Source organism: Phaethon aethereus (assembly GCF_964289735.1).
Source record: "Phaethon aethereus genome assembly, chromosome: 4".
NCBI classification, from domain to species: domain Eukaryota; kingdom Metazoa; phylum Chordata; class Aves; order Phaethontiformes; family Phaethontidae; genus Phaethon; species Phaethon aethereus.
The window spans coordinates 34,644,091-34,661,334 of NC_138578.1; the positions used below are offsets into that span (position 1 = coordinate 34,644,091).

The 17,244-nt window shown below is 39.9% G+C and overlaps 1 protein-coding gene across 1 annotated transcript in view; it reads left to right on the plus strand.

Moving 5' to 3' along the window:
* The window catches only part of FAM13A (family with sequence similarity 13 member A), a gene marked incomplete at both ends in the record, with an annotated part of 129,345 nt that overhangs the window by 25,599 nt on the left and 86,502 nt on the right, over positions 1-17,244 (plus strand). The window contains one exon of the mRNA XM_081999553.1: positions 330-489. Within this exon, the coding sequence (XP_081855679.1) occupies positions 330-489 (160 nt within the window). The remainder of the gene's footprint in view (positions 1-329; positions 490-17,244) is intronic.

Sequence of the window (17,244 nt, forward strand, 5' to 3'; positions counted from 1 at the left end):
AAATGCCTTGTGCTGTCTATGTTACAGTCATAAATCCAGCTTTGCTAGAAGTTGGTGGTATCGCATTTGGTGGTTGTCTTGATTAGATCTCTACTTAGATTCTGTGGAGTAGATAATTTGACCAATGGATACAGCATTTAATATCGGTAAGGAAAACTGCAAACAAACCATGATAGTTGTTGCCACTGTAGACACAATCCTCCTTTCCCAGACAACGTTTCCTGTGCCTGCTAGCCAGCCTGTATCCACAATGGCAATGAGACTCTGTGCATGAACTCTTGTATGTTGAGTACCTGTAACACTCTGCTTTGTGTTCTATCCAATTTTAGTGTGCCCTCTGGATTTGAAGGTATAAAAGAACAGGAGATCTGCAACAAGATAATGACAAAAATGCTGGAAAATTACAATACCTTGTTTGAACTGGAAGGTTTGAAGAAGGATGAAGAAAAACCTGTATGTGAAGAGCTAGCAAGAATTATTTTGGTAAAAGTGAGTATCTCTAATATTTAATTTTCTTACAGCGAATCAATAATGCAGGCTTATTGCATTGTTTTTAAATGAGAAGGCAGAATAACTCTAGGAAGTATACAAGCTTTCTGACATGGTCATCATTTACGGTGTACATCAGTGATGATCAACTTTTATACTCTAGGACAGTATGAGGTCTCTAGCCTTTGCCACTATCAAGTCTGTTTGTCTCAAACACATATCTGAATTTAAAAAGTCCTGTGTTCTGACTCAGAACAGCCATTTCTGAGTGCACTTGAAGAGAAGCATTAAATAGTAGTTACTATTTGAAGAAAGTACATTGGAGCTGTTAAAGAAAAGTAATATAATTAAAGTTATATAATTATATATCTTTGGTGGGAAGAGGGCACGTGTGTAACATCAAAAGATTATAAAGTTCAGAAAAAGTCAACAAAAATAAATGGGGCAGCCAAAAGTGCCTTGTTTTGACTTGTGTCATCTTACTACAGGAAGCAACCTGAAGTCTGTGCAGGAAATGGTTGTGAGGATGGTTTGCAGTCACCTCATTTCCTTTTGTATGTTAGCTGTGCAGAAAATTACTTCCTTCCAAGGTGTGAGTTCTTGAGTCTGAGAGGGTTGAACTACTGCCTTCCCTTGGTAGGGTTTTGTGAGCACCCACTGATAAAATCACTGTAGCCTTCACTGGCTGGAATGGAAGTCGTCAGAAAATAAGTTATAAGAATATAGCGTCTTTGACCTTGACAGACAACAAGTTTGGTGTGAACCCAAGTTCTGCCAGTCAAGTGAAATCAGCTGAAAACATCTCTGCCTTTGCAGTGTATCACAGGAGGGTCTGTTGAATCTGAACTGCAGGGCAATCTGCACGAGTCAGACACAGCTGCCTTTAGAAGGGTTAGTTTTCTTATGTGGTGAATCAGTGAGGAAGTCTTCTAGCTGTTACTAACATTCACCTTAAATCCTTCTGTGGAAGGAGATAGAATGACTGATGACTTTCAGTGTCCTTCCTAATACATGTTACTGAAGTCACAGTAGCTTCTCGGTAATGGCAATGATCTGCCTAGCAGGCGAGAGTGATGTTTGGCAGCTGATGGTCACTTCAATAATAAAAACAGGTTAAGAAGAACGTAATTTAAAAAAAGACAGGGTACTTTAAAGAGCCCAGAAGAAAGGCTTCAGATATGTCTCCCATTTCCTTCAAGCCTCAGTCAGTTGCAAAAGCCAAGATAAGTCTTTCCCTTCTGAGGACTTACTGGTAATTGGGAATGAACAAAGGTAGAGACCTGGGAGATTTCCCACAGCAGTTCAAAGATCTGAGCTATCAAAGTACATGGTGACAACCAGAATTACTCCAACAAAATAGCCTGAAAGGTGTAGTTACTCAAGTGAGATGAAAAATGTTGCCCATCTCTTTGCCTCATGAGACAGATGACTGCCTGAGAGGAATGAGCCATGCCTAAACACAAGGGCTTACATTGGGTTTGTGTCTTTGGATCTTGTTGATAGCTTCTAAATTCTGCTGGCAGTCAGCTTGAAAAATTTGACCTTGTTCCTTGCCCACCTAATTTGTGTGGGAAGTTTTCTAGCTTAACCAAGACAAATACTCAAACACAAGAAATACAAGTATTGAACTTCATGTAGCAAAACTACATAAGAAGTGCTTGTTGAAATTTGTCAGGTGGCTCTTTGAAAGGATGCTTTATACCATTCCCAAAGGTTACTTTTCTTGTATCCTAGCAGATATCCCCTATCCTTAGCCAATTAGTATAATAAATTAGAGATGGTCCACTTGAAGAGAAAACCAAGTGTTAATAAATGAGATTCAGTAGAGGAAAGTGATTGCCAGTTTGCTAATGCGTGAACTGTTACATACAGTAGGAGCTAGCTGATCTGTGTCATAAAAGAACAAATGCCTCAGAGAATTACTTGGCATGACCTGGGTCACAGTGTCCAGAAATAGCAAGTCATTTGTAAGCAAAGTTACTGCTTCTTGAAAAGCCATTGATGAATTCATATCTACAGGTAGCTGGAGAGAGATTTGCCAAGGAATCCTGTTGGAAGGAGTGAAAAATGTAGGGTTCTCAGGATAACGCTCTTATAAACTGAGGCCCTGTTTTTTTTAAGGGTGTTGCATTCAAGCATGAACCATGGTGGGATGGGGGAGCAGACAGCAAGGAAAGGGAAGAAAATGAGGACCTGCCCTTCATCAAACTCAGCTGCATTTATCTAAATGGCTTTTTTAGCTTTTACATTGTGAGGAGGGGAGATTTAGATGACCTCACTCCCTTCTGGGGCTGGGGTATTTCTGCCATCCCCTCCCCCAGATCACTTGCTGTATTGCCAGTGTTTCACCGTGAGTCACTACACTGCTACCTTTCCCATGACTGCCTTCACGCTCTCTCCTTTCTCACTTTTCCATGTTTACATTTTTCTCCCAAATTCCCACAGCCTTGTCCCACTATTCTTCCTGTACTCAAATCTGATAGCACTTCATTCCCACTCCAGGGAAGAGGCTAGCAGTCTGTAGTGAAGTGCAAAATCTCAAGCACTCCAGCCTTCCATCACCTCCAGTCACTGTGCAGACATGCTGTAGCCCCTCCACAGCCTGTATTTCTTTGCCATCCTTTCTTTTATGTGGAGATAACTTTTCCTCTAGGTTAGTACAGTGCTTGTGGTAATGTGACCACACAGAATCTTTGGGTTGGAAGGCACCTTTAAAGGTCATCTAGTCCAACCCCTTGCAATGAGCAGGGACATCTTCAACTAGATCAGGTTGCTCAGAGCCCCGTCCAACCTGACCTTGAACGTTTCCAGGGGTGGGGCATCTACCACCTCTCTGGGCAACCTGTGCCAGTCTTTTACCACCTATATTGTGAAAAGTTTCTTCCTTATATCTAGTCTAAATCTGCCCTCTTTTAGTTTAAAACTGTCACCCTTTGTCCTATCGCTACAGGCCCTACTAAGAAGACTCTCCTCATCTTCCTTATGAGCACCCTGTAAGTACTGGAAGGCTGCAATAAGATCTCCCCAGAGCCTTCTCTCCTCCAGGCTGAACAACCCCAACTGTCTCAGCTTTTCTTCATAGGAGAGGTGTTCCATCCCTCTGATCATTTTCACTGACCTCCTCTGGACCCGCTCCAACTTATGTGTTCTCCTGGGTGTGTAGTTTGGGGCTAGGGCTTACTTAGACACTTTTCCTAGACAAGCACCAATGCCTCCTTTTGGTTGGAATGCTGCTATTAGCCCTACCCAAAGGTAAGGTTCCCAGAATGGGGATGAAGGTACTTACAGGAAGAAATTAGTTTTTTACATTGTGTTAAGAGATTAACCTCATAACAAAGGTACCAGTGCTGATCCACGTGTTTCTTGATTAAGAGTTTGGAACAAGCACCTGTAAGCATGAAACTTCTTATACAGGGAGAAGAATGCCACAAGTTTGCAGAAGAACTAAATTGAATCAAAATTTGAAACCTAATGACAGTCCTTAAAAAGATAAGGAAAGACCTAAAAAAGTACAACACTGAACAATGCACTTCTCTCTATCTTCTAGTATGCCTTTCTAGCTCACTGCATTACAAAATTAGCCCTCCTTTTTCTTATCTCTTTTTCATAGCTTCAGGCTTTTACTTCAGTGCTGCAATCTCAACTGGAAAAACAGGAACCTATCTTAGTGTCTAAAGGTATTGTGAGAATATTATTTCTCCCTGCAGTCTTCAGGCATTCTTGAGATGGCTTAGGTGCCTGTTGCTTCACTTCATCCACTCATAATAATCTTTTTTTGAAGTCGCTGTCAACCCTAAATTATTAATTTTGAGCAAGTACCCAGAAACAGGAGAGTAGTGGCTCATGCCATCCCATCTCAATATGGGAATGTACCTCCTCTCATGTGCTCAGTCATGTTTACCATCTTCCCAAACTTGCATGACTCCTAACACTTCATGGTCTGCATATCTTGAGATTTTCCTACACTTCGGTCATGAAATCAGTGGATTTTTAAAAGCAGGAAGTACTGCTCTTTTAAAGTGAAAACAAGAATATGTGGATCGTTCAGATAAAGTCATGAAAGCATCAAGCTTCCCTTTGAGCACTGTATTGGAAAGGAAAAACAACTTCAGTGGAGCAAGTTGCATCTTGTCTACCATGTTGGTCATAGCTAGGGGAAATCCACAATGCTACAAACTTTCAGAAGGAGTAAGAGCATTTCAGTCAAGTACAGATTGCAGCATCTTAAAGAAAATCTGTCTTAAGGAAGCCAAAAGTTAGTAAGTTTTAGAGATTAGGAAAAAGATGTGATTCTGTAGGGCTGTTGGTAGTTGAACTAGCATTCTTGCTGCGTATGCGCACTGAGGAGGCATAGGAACACCTTCACCCTAGTTATATTTCTCCGTTCAAAGATTGCTCAGTCATTGGGAAAGACAAGTTGTGCCAGGTAGAGGGATTTCTTAGCTTGCTTTCTCAGTGGATCATAATTCAGAAAGTAAGGGATCTGAAAATCTCTGCGAGCTGCATTCCAGTTCCCGCTCTGTTCCCAGGACTGTAAAGCCTCCTCTTGTTCATTGCTCAGGCATATGGTAGGATTATACTTAGAAATGGTGGGGAGTTTTTCTTTGGAAACCTCTATGTTAAAAAAAAAAAAAAAAAAGTGCAATTTTGACAAAATAGAAAATTTATCTTAGAAGAGTTTCTGTTTCTTTGGGGAAATTGAACTGTCAGGTTCCCGATGCCTTGCCTTGGAGGACTTAATTAGTTTCCCACTCCATCTAGTAGAATGAGATCCATATGATCTTCCAGGCAGAAATACATAAATATTTGAAAATTCCTTCCCATAAAAGAATTACAGGGTTTGATTTTTTTTTTTTTTTTTTTTTAATTCCAAAATAAGTTGGGGTTGTTTGAGCTTTACAGGTCTTATTTGCAGCCAGCTCTTATTACAATCCTTAAGACTTTTGTACAAGCTTCAGTTTAATTTCCTAACTCAATGAAGGTCTGGAAGAGTCTCAGTCTGTTGATCAATAGGCTCTACTCGTTGGGGAGAAAAGGGTAGAGAGGTAGGTTGAGTGTTCTGATTAGCAATCTGCTCTGTGTTCAGATTTTCAGGATCATAAATATCTATTTTTTTATTGGGCAGTGTTATGTGTGAACAATTAATTCTCTGATAGTATACCTGCACTGCTGTGCATTTGTCACATTATAAATGTCAGGGTATTATAATAAAACGTTGTTTGTGTTTTGCTTTGGAACAGAATTCCTAGTGTGCATAGGTATGGCCCTGATAGATTTTTGTGGCACTAAGCTGAGTGATAACTCGTGTAATGAAAGATTAGTCAGTCTTGAGTTGCAGTATCACCAATTTTATCTTCTTGAATAAATAGGTTTACAAAGCCTACAGTAACAACAAAAATAATAATTTTGAATGAGGACCTTCCATTTCCAAAGATCTTAAAGCACAGTTCAAACTGTAGCTGCATATAGTCTGATGTTTTATAGCTAGCCAGTGGTGTATTGTTACAACGGTAATGAAACAGGACATTTCATTTGAATAACAGTGATTAGGTTTCTCTAATGATCAAAGACATTCACTGAAGAGAATTTTTATTTAGTTCAAGTGGCAAGGGAAATCTGGGCAGGCAAACTATTATGAGACTCACTCTTGGGAGATTTCTGGAATTAATCCTTCCACCGGTTTTGGGTGAAACATGTCATCTTTAGTAGTATGATGTTTTTTAGCTCAGTATTGTCTTCAAATAAAATGCAACCCTAACCATGGTTACAAGATTTTTTTTTTTTTTTCCTATTTTTTCACCTTTTCTCTCTAGTGACTTCTTGACAGAACACTTCTAGTTTTAAGAACCAGTCATCTCAGAGCATATAAATGTTTGCACTGGAACATGAGCACTGGCATAATGAGGTTGTAAAGGTGTTCCTGGCTTGATTACATATTTGTGACAGGAATGCAAAGGCTTTTCCCTTTCTTGCCCTGGTGGGTGGTAGAGCAGGTAGAACGTAGCCCTGTTCACCTGATGCAGAGGAGAAAGCAAGTCCATTTATACAATTAAAGTTATAACATTAAAATTAAATTAAAAATTGAAGTTACAAAGTCAAGTAAAATTATAAATGTGCAATTTTAACATTGCGAATATAATGCAGGTGCATTCTGATGACCTCTGAACAGGCAGATTTCACTCCTTGAAGAGCAACAGAAATTGGTCTCTTGCTGGCTTTTGCAAAAGATAATAGTTTCAAAACAGTCCTTTTATTTTAGATGCAATTAACTTCTTCCATTTTTATCCTGTTTGTTTCCAGTCTTCTAACAAAAGCTGCCACTTCAGTTGGGAGGATTAGTTGGCAAAATAGTTCTTTGTACTTTAAATGGCAGCAAAAGTGCATGTACTGTGTTCTGCAAGCCTGCTGTTAGATTCCTAAAGAGGCAAGCAATCCACCGCATGTAGCTGCATCTGTTGGTCCTTGCTGTGTGTGGTGCCCAACCCATCCAGGCAAGCCCCTAAGTGCATTTTTTTTTTACGTCAATGAGAATGCTCCAGCTGACTTTGGCAGCATTATTTTAAAGTGGAGTGCTTGCTTGCTCCTTCTGATTGAACACTCAGACCAGATCATTCAGCCCTTTATAGGATTTGAGCCTTTCATCCCTGAGGAGAGGTAGGAAAGGTAAGATGGGAAAAAGTTCTCTGTCTTGACTTGACTTTGCTCCCTTTGCAGTCAGATGTAAAAGTCCACCTCCAATGAAAGCCACAATGTTTTGCATTATTTCCCCAGATGAGTAAAGCAAGATCTTCTCTAATAAATCTTTCTTTTCATTCCTCAGCTGTTTTCACTTAACTACCTTAGCATGAGGATCCAATCCCTTGACAAGATCCAGGAGAAACTGCTGAAAACTCACCAACTCCATGGCTGAGTGGGCTCCCCCTAAATAAGTCACCCTTTCCTGCCACCTCAGTGCTCTGGCCCCATGGTTATACATTCAGCAGACATGAAAGCAATCCCTCATTTATGTCAGGAAAAAAGGCATCTGCTTCTAATCCACGTTACTTTGCCCTGGCTAAGCCTGGAGGGTCTAGATAGTTTCCTTTGTTCTTCTTTTTATGCCTGGGACCGTTGTAGTGTCATGTTAATAGTCAGCTTTCAGTAACTGGATTCATTCTTTCCCATCAGGAGGCAGCGGGAACTTTGAAAATCCTTTCTGAAGATCTCAACTAACATTTCTGTTTTGTTCAGTATTCCCTTATTTTGGCAAGTCACACTAGTTTTCTCCTGCCTGGGCCAGGGAGCCCCCAAGGGTAGGAGTGGGTTCACATAGGAGTTGAGAAGATGGGTGGAAAGTATGTGAGGAGAAGGAGCACCTGTGGAAGTCTGTTTCTGGTTTTCTGTTTCATATTTCTTCAGCTAGTATTCACTTAGCAGTTGTCCACCAGTGAGCAGATGGGCATGTTTATAGTAAGGGTATATGGTGATTCAGCCAGAATGACATTTTAAGATGCGAGCTGACAGGAAATGAGCAATATGAGATTTGTGGGGGAAAGTTTATAAGCCTCCAAACCTTTCACCTGTAGCAGATTCAATCTGAAATGAGGAGGTCGGTTATGTTTAGGCTGTGATTCAGAAAGGCAAGAAAAAAATCAGATGATCCCCAAGCAATTCCTTATGTAATTTTGAAATAATTTTCGAGCTCTGCTGTTTTTGACAACTCTGTACATGTAGCATTAAAAGAGAATATTTCTGCTCTTGAAGTTCATTAAAGCATCCACGAGATTATAAATCTGTCACTTGCGGTGTTACTAAATGCAGTCTTGAATATTTACACAAATATGTTAATGCTAAGCTCTATAAAGTAATATGCTGCTATTTCTTTAGCTAGAATTTCGCCAACAATATTTTAATTTTAACACATCAAGATTTAGCACTTTTAAAGGGAACAGGGGCATATGACAAATGTTTCTTTATCTTGCTGTTTATATTGCTAGTATACTATAACTTCTTTTAAGCCAGCTGACAAATTTTGCAGTTGAGATGCTTAGGAACCTTTGCTTTTACTCTCTCGCATTTTTTTGTTGTTGTTTAAACAAATACCCAGTGATACTATCATTGCCCCATGATAATACCACATAGCCAAAATGTAGAGAAAATAAGATCCATATGTGTATGTGTGTCCCAGTCTGTATTTGCACATGTTTTACTTGAAATGCTTTTCATTCATTGTTTTTGTTTTGTTGTGGGGTGGGTTTTGGGGTGGAGGAGGAATGATATTGTGATTTAGCACTTGGGAGCAGTCCCTCTCAGTCAGTACAACATCTTTTGAAAGGGAAGCATCAAAGTCAGCACCAAGAAACAAGGTACAGTGAAATAAGCATGTAAGCCCCTGCTCTCGCCAGCTGTTTCTGAGCATCCTTGCTGCACCCATGGGGAAAAAGGGAGGTTAGGAGGAGGATGAGAATTTTTCTACTAAGACAAACCTCTTAGTTCCTCCTGCTCAGATTCCCTACTGTTTATTCTGTTTCTCATTAATTAGTCATTCAGTTAATCAGGTTACGCAAAATGATCAGCATTATTCCCACTGTATAAATCAGCCGTCACTACTGTCTTTGTAGCAAGGACATATTGCAGGCAGTCACTGACCCAAAGTGATGAGCTGTAAGACTTTTTTTTCAGCCTGTGGCAGTTTAATTCTTGCTGACCTCTGCCATTAGCTTCACCTGTAGTACTTCAAAGGTGGGAGCTTTAGAAGGGCTCAGCCCTCAATTAAATCTTTTTCCCATTGTAAGAGAGTAGCAAAATGCTCATTGGCTTCAGTGTAAGTCCTATTTGATTGCATTTTTGAAAAGCCCTCCTTTGAGTACTATGAAGAAGAGCTTATCCAAGAGAAGCTGCTTGGTACACCCAGGTGCACCTGTAACATCCACTGCTTTGCAGGATTTCTGGTGCCCCAAAACTTACTTCTAATAAACAGGGTTTCAGGGCAGTCTAAGAGCGACAGGAGTACGTGATGCAGGGGACACAAGGGGCCAGACGCTCTGTATGTGTCTGAATATGTACGCTCTGAGAATCTGATCTATCCAGCAGATCCCAGCAGCATTTGACCTTAATTCCCAGCAGTGAACATCCCAGTTTCAGTATTAAGAAAGGGGTTTGTTCTCTGCATGCTGGAAATCTTACACTGGTAACTAGAACAATATAGAGACAGTTAGGACTCCATAATTTACTGCAGCATCATATACTCCTTTTAAAAGTAACATTGTGGAATTCCGTGTGTGAAAAGAATTTTTTTTTTTTTTCCCCATGTGGGCATGTTGATTTTTAGATCAGAAATGCAATTTAGCTTTTCCAAGCCTGAGTTTAAGTAAAGGTAACATGAGACGCAGGTCTGGAGAGCCTGGGTTTCTCCCATAGCTAGGTCATGTTTTTCCTTTAGATTGTACTTTTTATATTTATTAATAACATTACAGTAAATAGATAAATCATGCTCATGTTTTCAAAATGGCAAGGGAGAATAAAATGCTGCCCTGGAACTGACCTTGGCTCTGTTATTATTGCACACATGGAGACATATTAGGTACACCCAGCAAGACAGCAATGTTGTTGTGTCACTTTGTAAATGTTTGATTTGTTTTTTTAATTTTAAATTCTGCTGCATGCTCCTTATTTGTACTTCAGTCATGAGAAGCTAAGTTGTGGTCATTAACCTGTTGTATGACACCTTAACCTTGCTAGCTAATATATGACAGGCACTTGCGAATTGTGGGGATGGGCATGGAAGATGTATGTTTTTACTCAGTGAAGTCTTTGTAACATTTTACAAGTTCTGGAATTATATTTGATCCCAGCGTTACCAGTTTAACTTTTTGCAGCATTCAGTAACTGGTCCTCTTAGATGGCTGGAGACACGTTTTTCTTTTCCTCCTAGAAAATACCATGATATTCCGCTGATGTTGTTGCCAGCATTGAGGTATATCATGGGATTATTACTATGTTTGTCATTTCCTTTTCTATATTGCAGTCCTCTCTAACGATAATGGATTTCCGCATCTCTCTCGCTTTCGTATCACAACTCACGACCTTTGTACGTGTTTCGTGGCAATAATTGCAGTAGGTTAAGGTTGTACTGAAGCGAAACAGAGTAACCTTTAGCTGTTTATTAAGAGATATGGTCTCAGGTAAAAGGTCATATATATAAATAGTCTTGGGAGAACAAAAGGAAATGAAAGGGGAACTGAATAGGGTATTGGTTTCATATTGAAAAGCTGTGATGCGTTTTTTGCAAACTCTGAGATTTTGCTTTTATTACTCCTGTCTGAAACAGCTTTGCGGAATTCTGGTTATTAGAGTATAGTGTAAATGATAGCAAGGTAGAACAGCAGATAGATACCGAGTCAGCTTTACCTTTCTGCCTATATGCCAATAGCAACCAAGGCAAAAATCCCACATATAAATACTAGCTGTTTCAATCTTTGTTACGTCATTTGTTTAGATAAAAGAATGTTTAAGAACTTTGCTAACATTGCTCCCCCTTCAAACAAGGATGTTTTCATTGCTGTCTGGGTACAAAATGGAAAGGATACCTAATACATTGTGAAGAGATTACTTTTTTACTAATTACTGTTCACATTAAAGCATTGCCTGTATTTTTCCTGAAGGTGCCACTGAATGATGAATCTGTGAACTGATATCTGAAAAAAAAAATTAGTTATTCCATCCAGTTAACATTAATGAAAATACCTGTGACCACATGAATTAGAAAATGCCTTTGAAAATCCCCATGCTATTGGCTACACAATTTAGTCTTAAAAACCATAGATTATTTGATACTTTGCGTGTCTTACGGAGCATTAACCAGCCATGAGCTATTTTGCGTGATCACAGAGGGGAAGACATTCCATATTTTCTTCTTCTTGTGAGTAGGAGGAAGAACAGCTCTGTAATTACTGTGGCCCTTTGCTTCTGCATTGGTACCCTTGTCAGCACTGCTGCACGTTGTGTCTGCTCTGCTGTGCTCCAGGGAACTTTGTGCAGGGGACAGCATTGGTTTGGGTGATATTCCCTGCTCCAACATCAAATGAAGGGAGAGCCAGGAACTCTGAAATTCAGTGTTTCTTCTGGACTGCTCCATGGACAGCACTGTTGTGCACTTTTGTTGCAGCCTAGGGAAGAATCGCAGGTGTGACCCGGCTGACGCCTACCTGAAGCAAAGGCTGCATTGCACTGTTACATGGGGTGCTGCGGAGAGAAACAGAATATTCCCTCCTCTCTGGTGTACAGGTGCTGACCCCGTAAAGAGTCAGCTGCTGCAGGATATCGCAGTGCAATCAGCTAATGCATCATCTCTGCAATGATTCACAGCATTGAATTCACTGGATGATCCTCTTAACGGTTGCTTATCCTCTGTAACAGTGGCAGTACTGGCTCAGACTTGGGTTGCATCTAGCCTAGTGTCCTGCCTCCCTCGCTAGCCATAGCGGATGTCCAGGGAGGAGTAAGAATAGGGCAGCAAGGTGTTTCCTTCAATTACTCTACCAGTTCATGACTCTTCTCAGAGGGCTTCCTGCTTGTGATGTGGTTTGTGTATTTAGTGATGTCCGAAGTAATTGTCTTGTGTACCCCTTGCATACGTGTAAGCTTCTTGCTTCCACCGTGTCATCTGGCAAAGAGTGCCACAAATTGCTTCCTCTCATGTGAAGAACTCCTTTCGTTTGTTACAAACACAGCTTTTACTAGTGTCATTTGAAGGTCACCTGGGGTTTTTTCTTTCTTCTTTTCTTGTTGTTTGGGGGTTTTTTGTTGAAGGAGATAGTGAACAGTCAATCTTCTCTCTACCACCCATGACTATGTGTATCTCTGTCAGATCCTCCCTACAAGCTACCATGATTATTTTTTTTCTAATGAAAAATTAGTACTGACATTTGCAGCCTTAATCACTGCACTGCCAACAACTGTTTTTTCTGTCAAAGCTGCTGCATGGAGTCAGTGAACAAACAATCATTTGTAATAGCTCTTCTCTTTTGGGGCACAAGGCCAAATACTTTGATGCAGTAAATTGGATGACATTTTGGTAAAGTTCAGAGCTGTATCTTCTTTATATCAGAAGGAAATCTGACTCCTTGTTTCTGTAAAAAAAACTAATCTGTGCCTTAGTTAAAAAAAGCTTCACATTGATAAAGTTCAATTTTATTTTAATTAAGGTCGTCGTCTAGGTATTAACAGCTAACAAAATAGATCCGATGCTCTCTAGCAGCATTTAAAACTTGAACTGAAAATCCCACAGGCCAGTTTCCTCTGATTATGCAGTTTGTGAGGCCAAAAAGAGATTAATTACTGAACCAAGTAGGAAAGAGAGGGTGAACACAGCAGTAATAATGAGATTGTTACGAAGATATCTTGGAATACCAAGTTATCAACAAATAAGTTTATCATTAAAATAGAGCACAGTGTATAACCATTGTTTTTACTAACTCTTTTTTCCTAATTCCTTCCTGGGGCAATTGTAATCAGTTGCGTTTAAACTCTTCTGTTATAGTATGGTAGTGTATTGCAGATACAAAAGACTGTAAATTCGCTGTGCAGTTCGATATCTCTGGGCCTGCACTTGACTGAGGCTGAAACATAACAATTTTTATGCCCGTTCAACAATTTGTTGAAAAGGGTAAAAGCAAGGCTAGTATTCTGTTCAGTTTGAACTTTGCATTCCAGACAGGTAACAATGCAAGATGCAAGTATGCTGTATGAATTGACATACTGTAGCAAGTATTTGCTCATTCCATTGAAACTGACCAAAAATTTGCCAAGGCTCTCATGTAGAGCCAGCAGTGCTAACTACTGAGGATGTGGGAGATGAGGTCATTTTGTGCCAGCGTCTTTCTCAGTCTTTTCTGCTCATGTTAGTCATCTCCCTAAAATGAATTTAAGTATGTAATTGAAAATAAATATGTAATTGAACACTCTCACACTTCCACCAACAATCCTGGTTGGTCTGTCTGTCCAAAGAGATAAACAGAGAAATAAGCGCAGGAAGAGTAGCTGAGTAAGAGACGTTGCTAAGTATCTTATACCCTGCCCATGATTTAGCCTCTCCTTTAAGGATGCCCTTGACCTATTGTGTTTCTTCATTCATGTGGGAGGAAGCTAGGCACTGGAGTACTAAACCACCTGTCTTTATTAGCATCAGCGCTTCTTGAAGTTAAAGGATTATTTTCTTGAAGAATAAATAGGTCAAAGAGTAGGATGTTCTAATCTTTCCTAATCATTGAGGTCTCCATAGTTAATTCATTTGAAGCTTTTATTGAGGTGGAGTCTCATGCATTGTAAAATCTGCATTTTGTATGACTTGAAAAGAATCTGCCAGAGAGAGAAAAAATTGTTTAGCAACACAAGAGCCATCCTAAGGAAGAGGATCTGTTCCTTGGGCCAGTATAATTCATCCGATCAAGGTGTAAGAACACTGTGATGGGATTTGAATGAAGGGAGTTCTTTTCTGGTTTTGGGGGGGGAGTATGTACAAGTCAGCTGTGCTCTGTAGTGGTTTTTTATAATTATTAGCATTTGTAGCAGTATTACCTAAGAATACCCCATTATTTGAGGGCCAGGAAGCACTGCAATGTTAATCCAGAGCTAAAAGATGGTCTTAGGCATGCCTGAGGGAGCTTAAAGACTTGTTGAGCTGTTTGAACAATATAAAATATTTAGAAGTTTTGGTATGATGGTAATACATCTGTTGGAAAATAACAGTCCATGATCTAGAATGGCCCGCTGGAAATTATTATTATAGTGTAAGGTAAGGAAGATCTGAAAATGTCTAAAATTAGCTACATTCGCAGATGTAGATGACTAGAAGCTTTGCTTTAAGCTGACATACTGCTGACTGGACCATTTGCCAATAAATATTGCCTCTTAAAGTTAGGAAATTAAATGAATAGTCTCTGGCTTTCCCCTTGATCTGCTCAATTCTTGCTTAGAAGTCATTAAAGAAACTTAGTTCAAAACCTGGGTTTTGACAGTGTCCTATACAGATGCTGATTATTTACCTCGTCGCAAGTACTCTTGATAGTAGAAAATTTCCTTTAGTAACAGTAGTGGGGCTTGATGGTGGGACTTGATGCCATGATGGGCAGGTGCTCTAGTTTGGGCAGGTTTTGGAGAGACTGCTGCATCATTCAGAGTTGATAGGTGGGAGGTGACAGGTTTTCCAGGTGAGATTGTTTTTTTGGGGAGTGTGGGGTAGAGAGGTGGTCACTGGCATCTATTGACAGTGAGCAGGACTTGGGTAGTTTTTCATATGTAAACAGTTAAGTTACACTGATCGTTGAGCACACACAGTTGAGGAAAACAAAGCCTGAGCTTGTTTTGTATCCAGTATGCTGTACTGGAGATTTTTGTCTTCGTATGAGAATGGAAAGTATGCAATTGCTGATAAGCTTTACTACTCACAGTATTCTCTGGAGGTCTGTAATGGTTTGAAAGGGTGATGCTCAGGTAGTACTTCTGCATGGGATGCATGCTAGTATTTTTATGGCTCCAAGTTGGTTTATCCCAGCTGTATAGTAGCCATGTCATTGGTTTTAAAGGAAATCAAGCTTTAAAACACAGTAGATTTCATCCCATTGTTTCACAAATTTCACAAGCAACACTAAAAATGTATAAACAGAAATCTCAAAGAATTCTCAAGCTTCAATAATTCAGAGATGTATATAGGTAATTACATCATAACATTGATTTTTTTATGCAAGTACAAAAGTTGGTGTAATTGCATAATTTTTCTTCTCAGAAACACAGACAGACATCTGCTCTTTAACTCTTTGCAAATGTGACTTGACTAAATTTTGACATTTTTAGTACTCCATGTGGAATGCAGGTGCCTGACTTTAAATACTCACATTTGAAAATGATGACTTACATTTATTGTTTGAATCCAAATACCAGAGAGTTCTGAGAGTGCCAGGGTCAGATTTCTGAGAATGTACGATTATTTAATCTTTGCTAGCAGAGTTAGGAATCAGTATAACTTTAGTAAAAAATATCTTAAATGACTTAATTTTTTTGAGCTGCAAGTTCACAGGATATTGAAAAAAACAAAATATATTCCAAAATATGCTTAGTTACTGAAGTATGACATATTATTGGAAATGAGCACATGTTCTTCCTACTTTCTGGATTTTAAAGGGTAACATCAGACTGCCAGTCCTTTAGGAGCTAATATGTAAGAATAAAACATTGACAACAGCAGGTTCTAAGCTTGAACTGTGTTTGAGGTTCTGGTTTTGCTTTGTTTGTTGTAAGTGTTCCAAGTAGCCTAGGAACCTAGGCAGCCAGAAAATGTGATTGTTAGGCCTGCTTGGTACCTTCTAGTAGCTTTTTGTCTTTCAACTTGCATCTTTTGTTTTAATGGTGGAGAGTTCTTCACCTTGTCTTAATTAATGTAAAGATATGCTGTAAAGTTAAAGAAAGATAAAACAGCCAGTTTGTAGGAGGGGTGTTACAATCTTGTGCTAATGATTGCCTTGTAAAAACCAACATGGATTGGAGGATGATAGGGAGGGGACAGGGGATTTGCAAGTGTTGGAATAAACTGTAAATATGATCTTATATTTGTATTATATTTATAAAATATACTTGTGTGTACTCTGCCCAGTGCAAATAAGGTCTCTTGCCACAGCCTGCATTGAGCAGATTTGTAGAGGTTAATGTTTGATAGGTTCTTAGCTAGAGCTGCCTGCTGTGTTCTCAGCATACAGGTCTCCTGTTCCCTTGGAAGCATTATTTTGTGTAAACTAAATGCATTTTTATACTGAAACATAACAGTCTCTGTGTGCTGTTACAGAATCCATGACGGAGCAGTTTATAGTGTGCTATCAAAAGGTTTTCTGCTTTTAGCTCTCACACTTCTGTTCTTGTTTTTCATCTTCATTCAACATAATGAAAGCAATTATTGTACTGCGTGATTCCTGGAATCACTGTCTGTTGCATGCTCATTTTAATAGTATTCAGTCAGCAAGCCTGGTCCTATTCTGACTGTAGGAATGTTAACTTCTAGCTTTTGCTAGCAAGTAGCAGAAAGATCTGATCTAAAGCACCTACATGCCTCACTTGAGTCATTTGTCTGCAATGACTTGTACTTCAAATTAGAGGTATACTTACAATGAAGATACAATGCCATGAAAATGGGAGATGGAAAAGACCTATGAGAGAAGACCTATGGTCAACAGCCGGCTGAACGTGAGCCAGCAGTGTGCCCAGATGGCCAAGAAGGCCAACAGCGTCCTGGCCTGTATCATAGTGTGGCCAGCAGGAGTAGGGAAGTGATCGTGCCCCTGTACTCGGTGCTGGTGAGGCCGCAGCTTGAATCCTGTGTTCAGTTTTGGGCCCCTCACTACAAGAAGGCCATTGAGTTGCTGGAGCGTGTCCAGAGAAGGGCAATGAAGCTGGTGAGAGGTCTGGAGAACAAGTCTTATGAGGAGCGGCTGAGGGAACTGGGATTGTTTAGCCTGGAGAAGAGGAAGCTGAGAGGAGACCTGATCATGCTCTACGACTCCTGGAAAGGAGGTTGTAGCAATGTGAGTGTTGGTCTCGTCTCCCAACTAACTAGTGATAGGATGAGAGGAAATGGCCTCAAGTTGTGCCAGGGGGGGTTTAGATTGGATAATGGGAAAATTTTTTTTTCACTGCAAGAGTGGTCAAGCATTGCAACAGGCTGCCCAGGGAAGTGGTGGAGTCACCATCACTGGAGGTGTTCAAAAAACATATAGATGTGGCACTTCA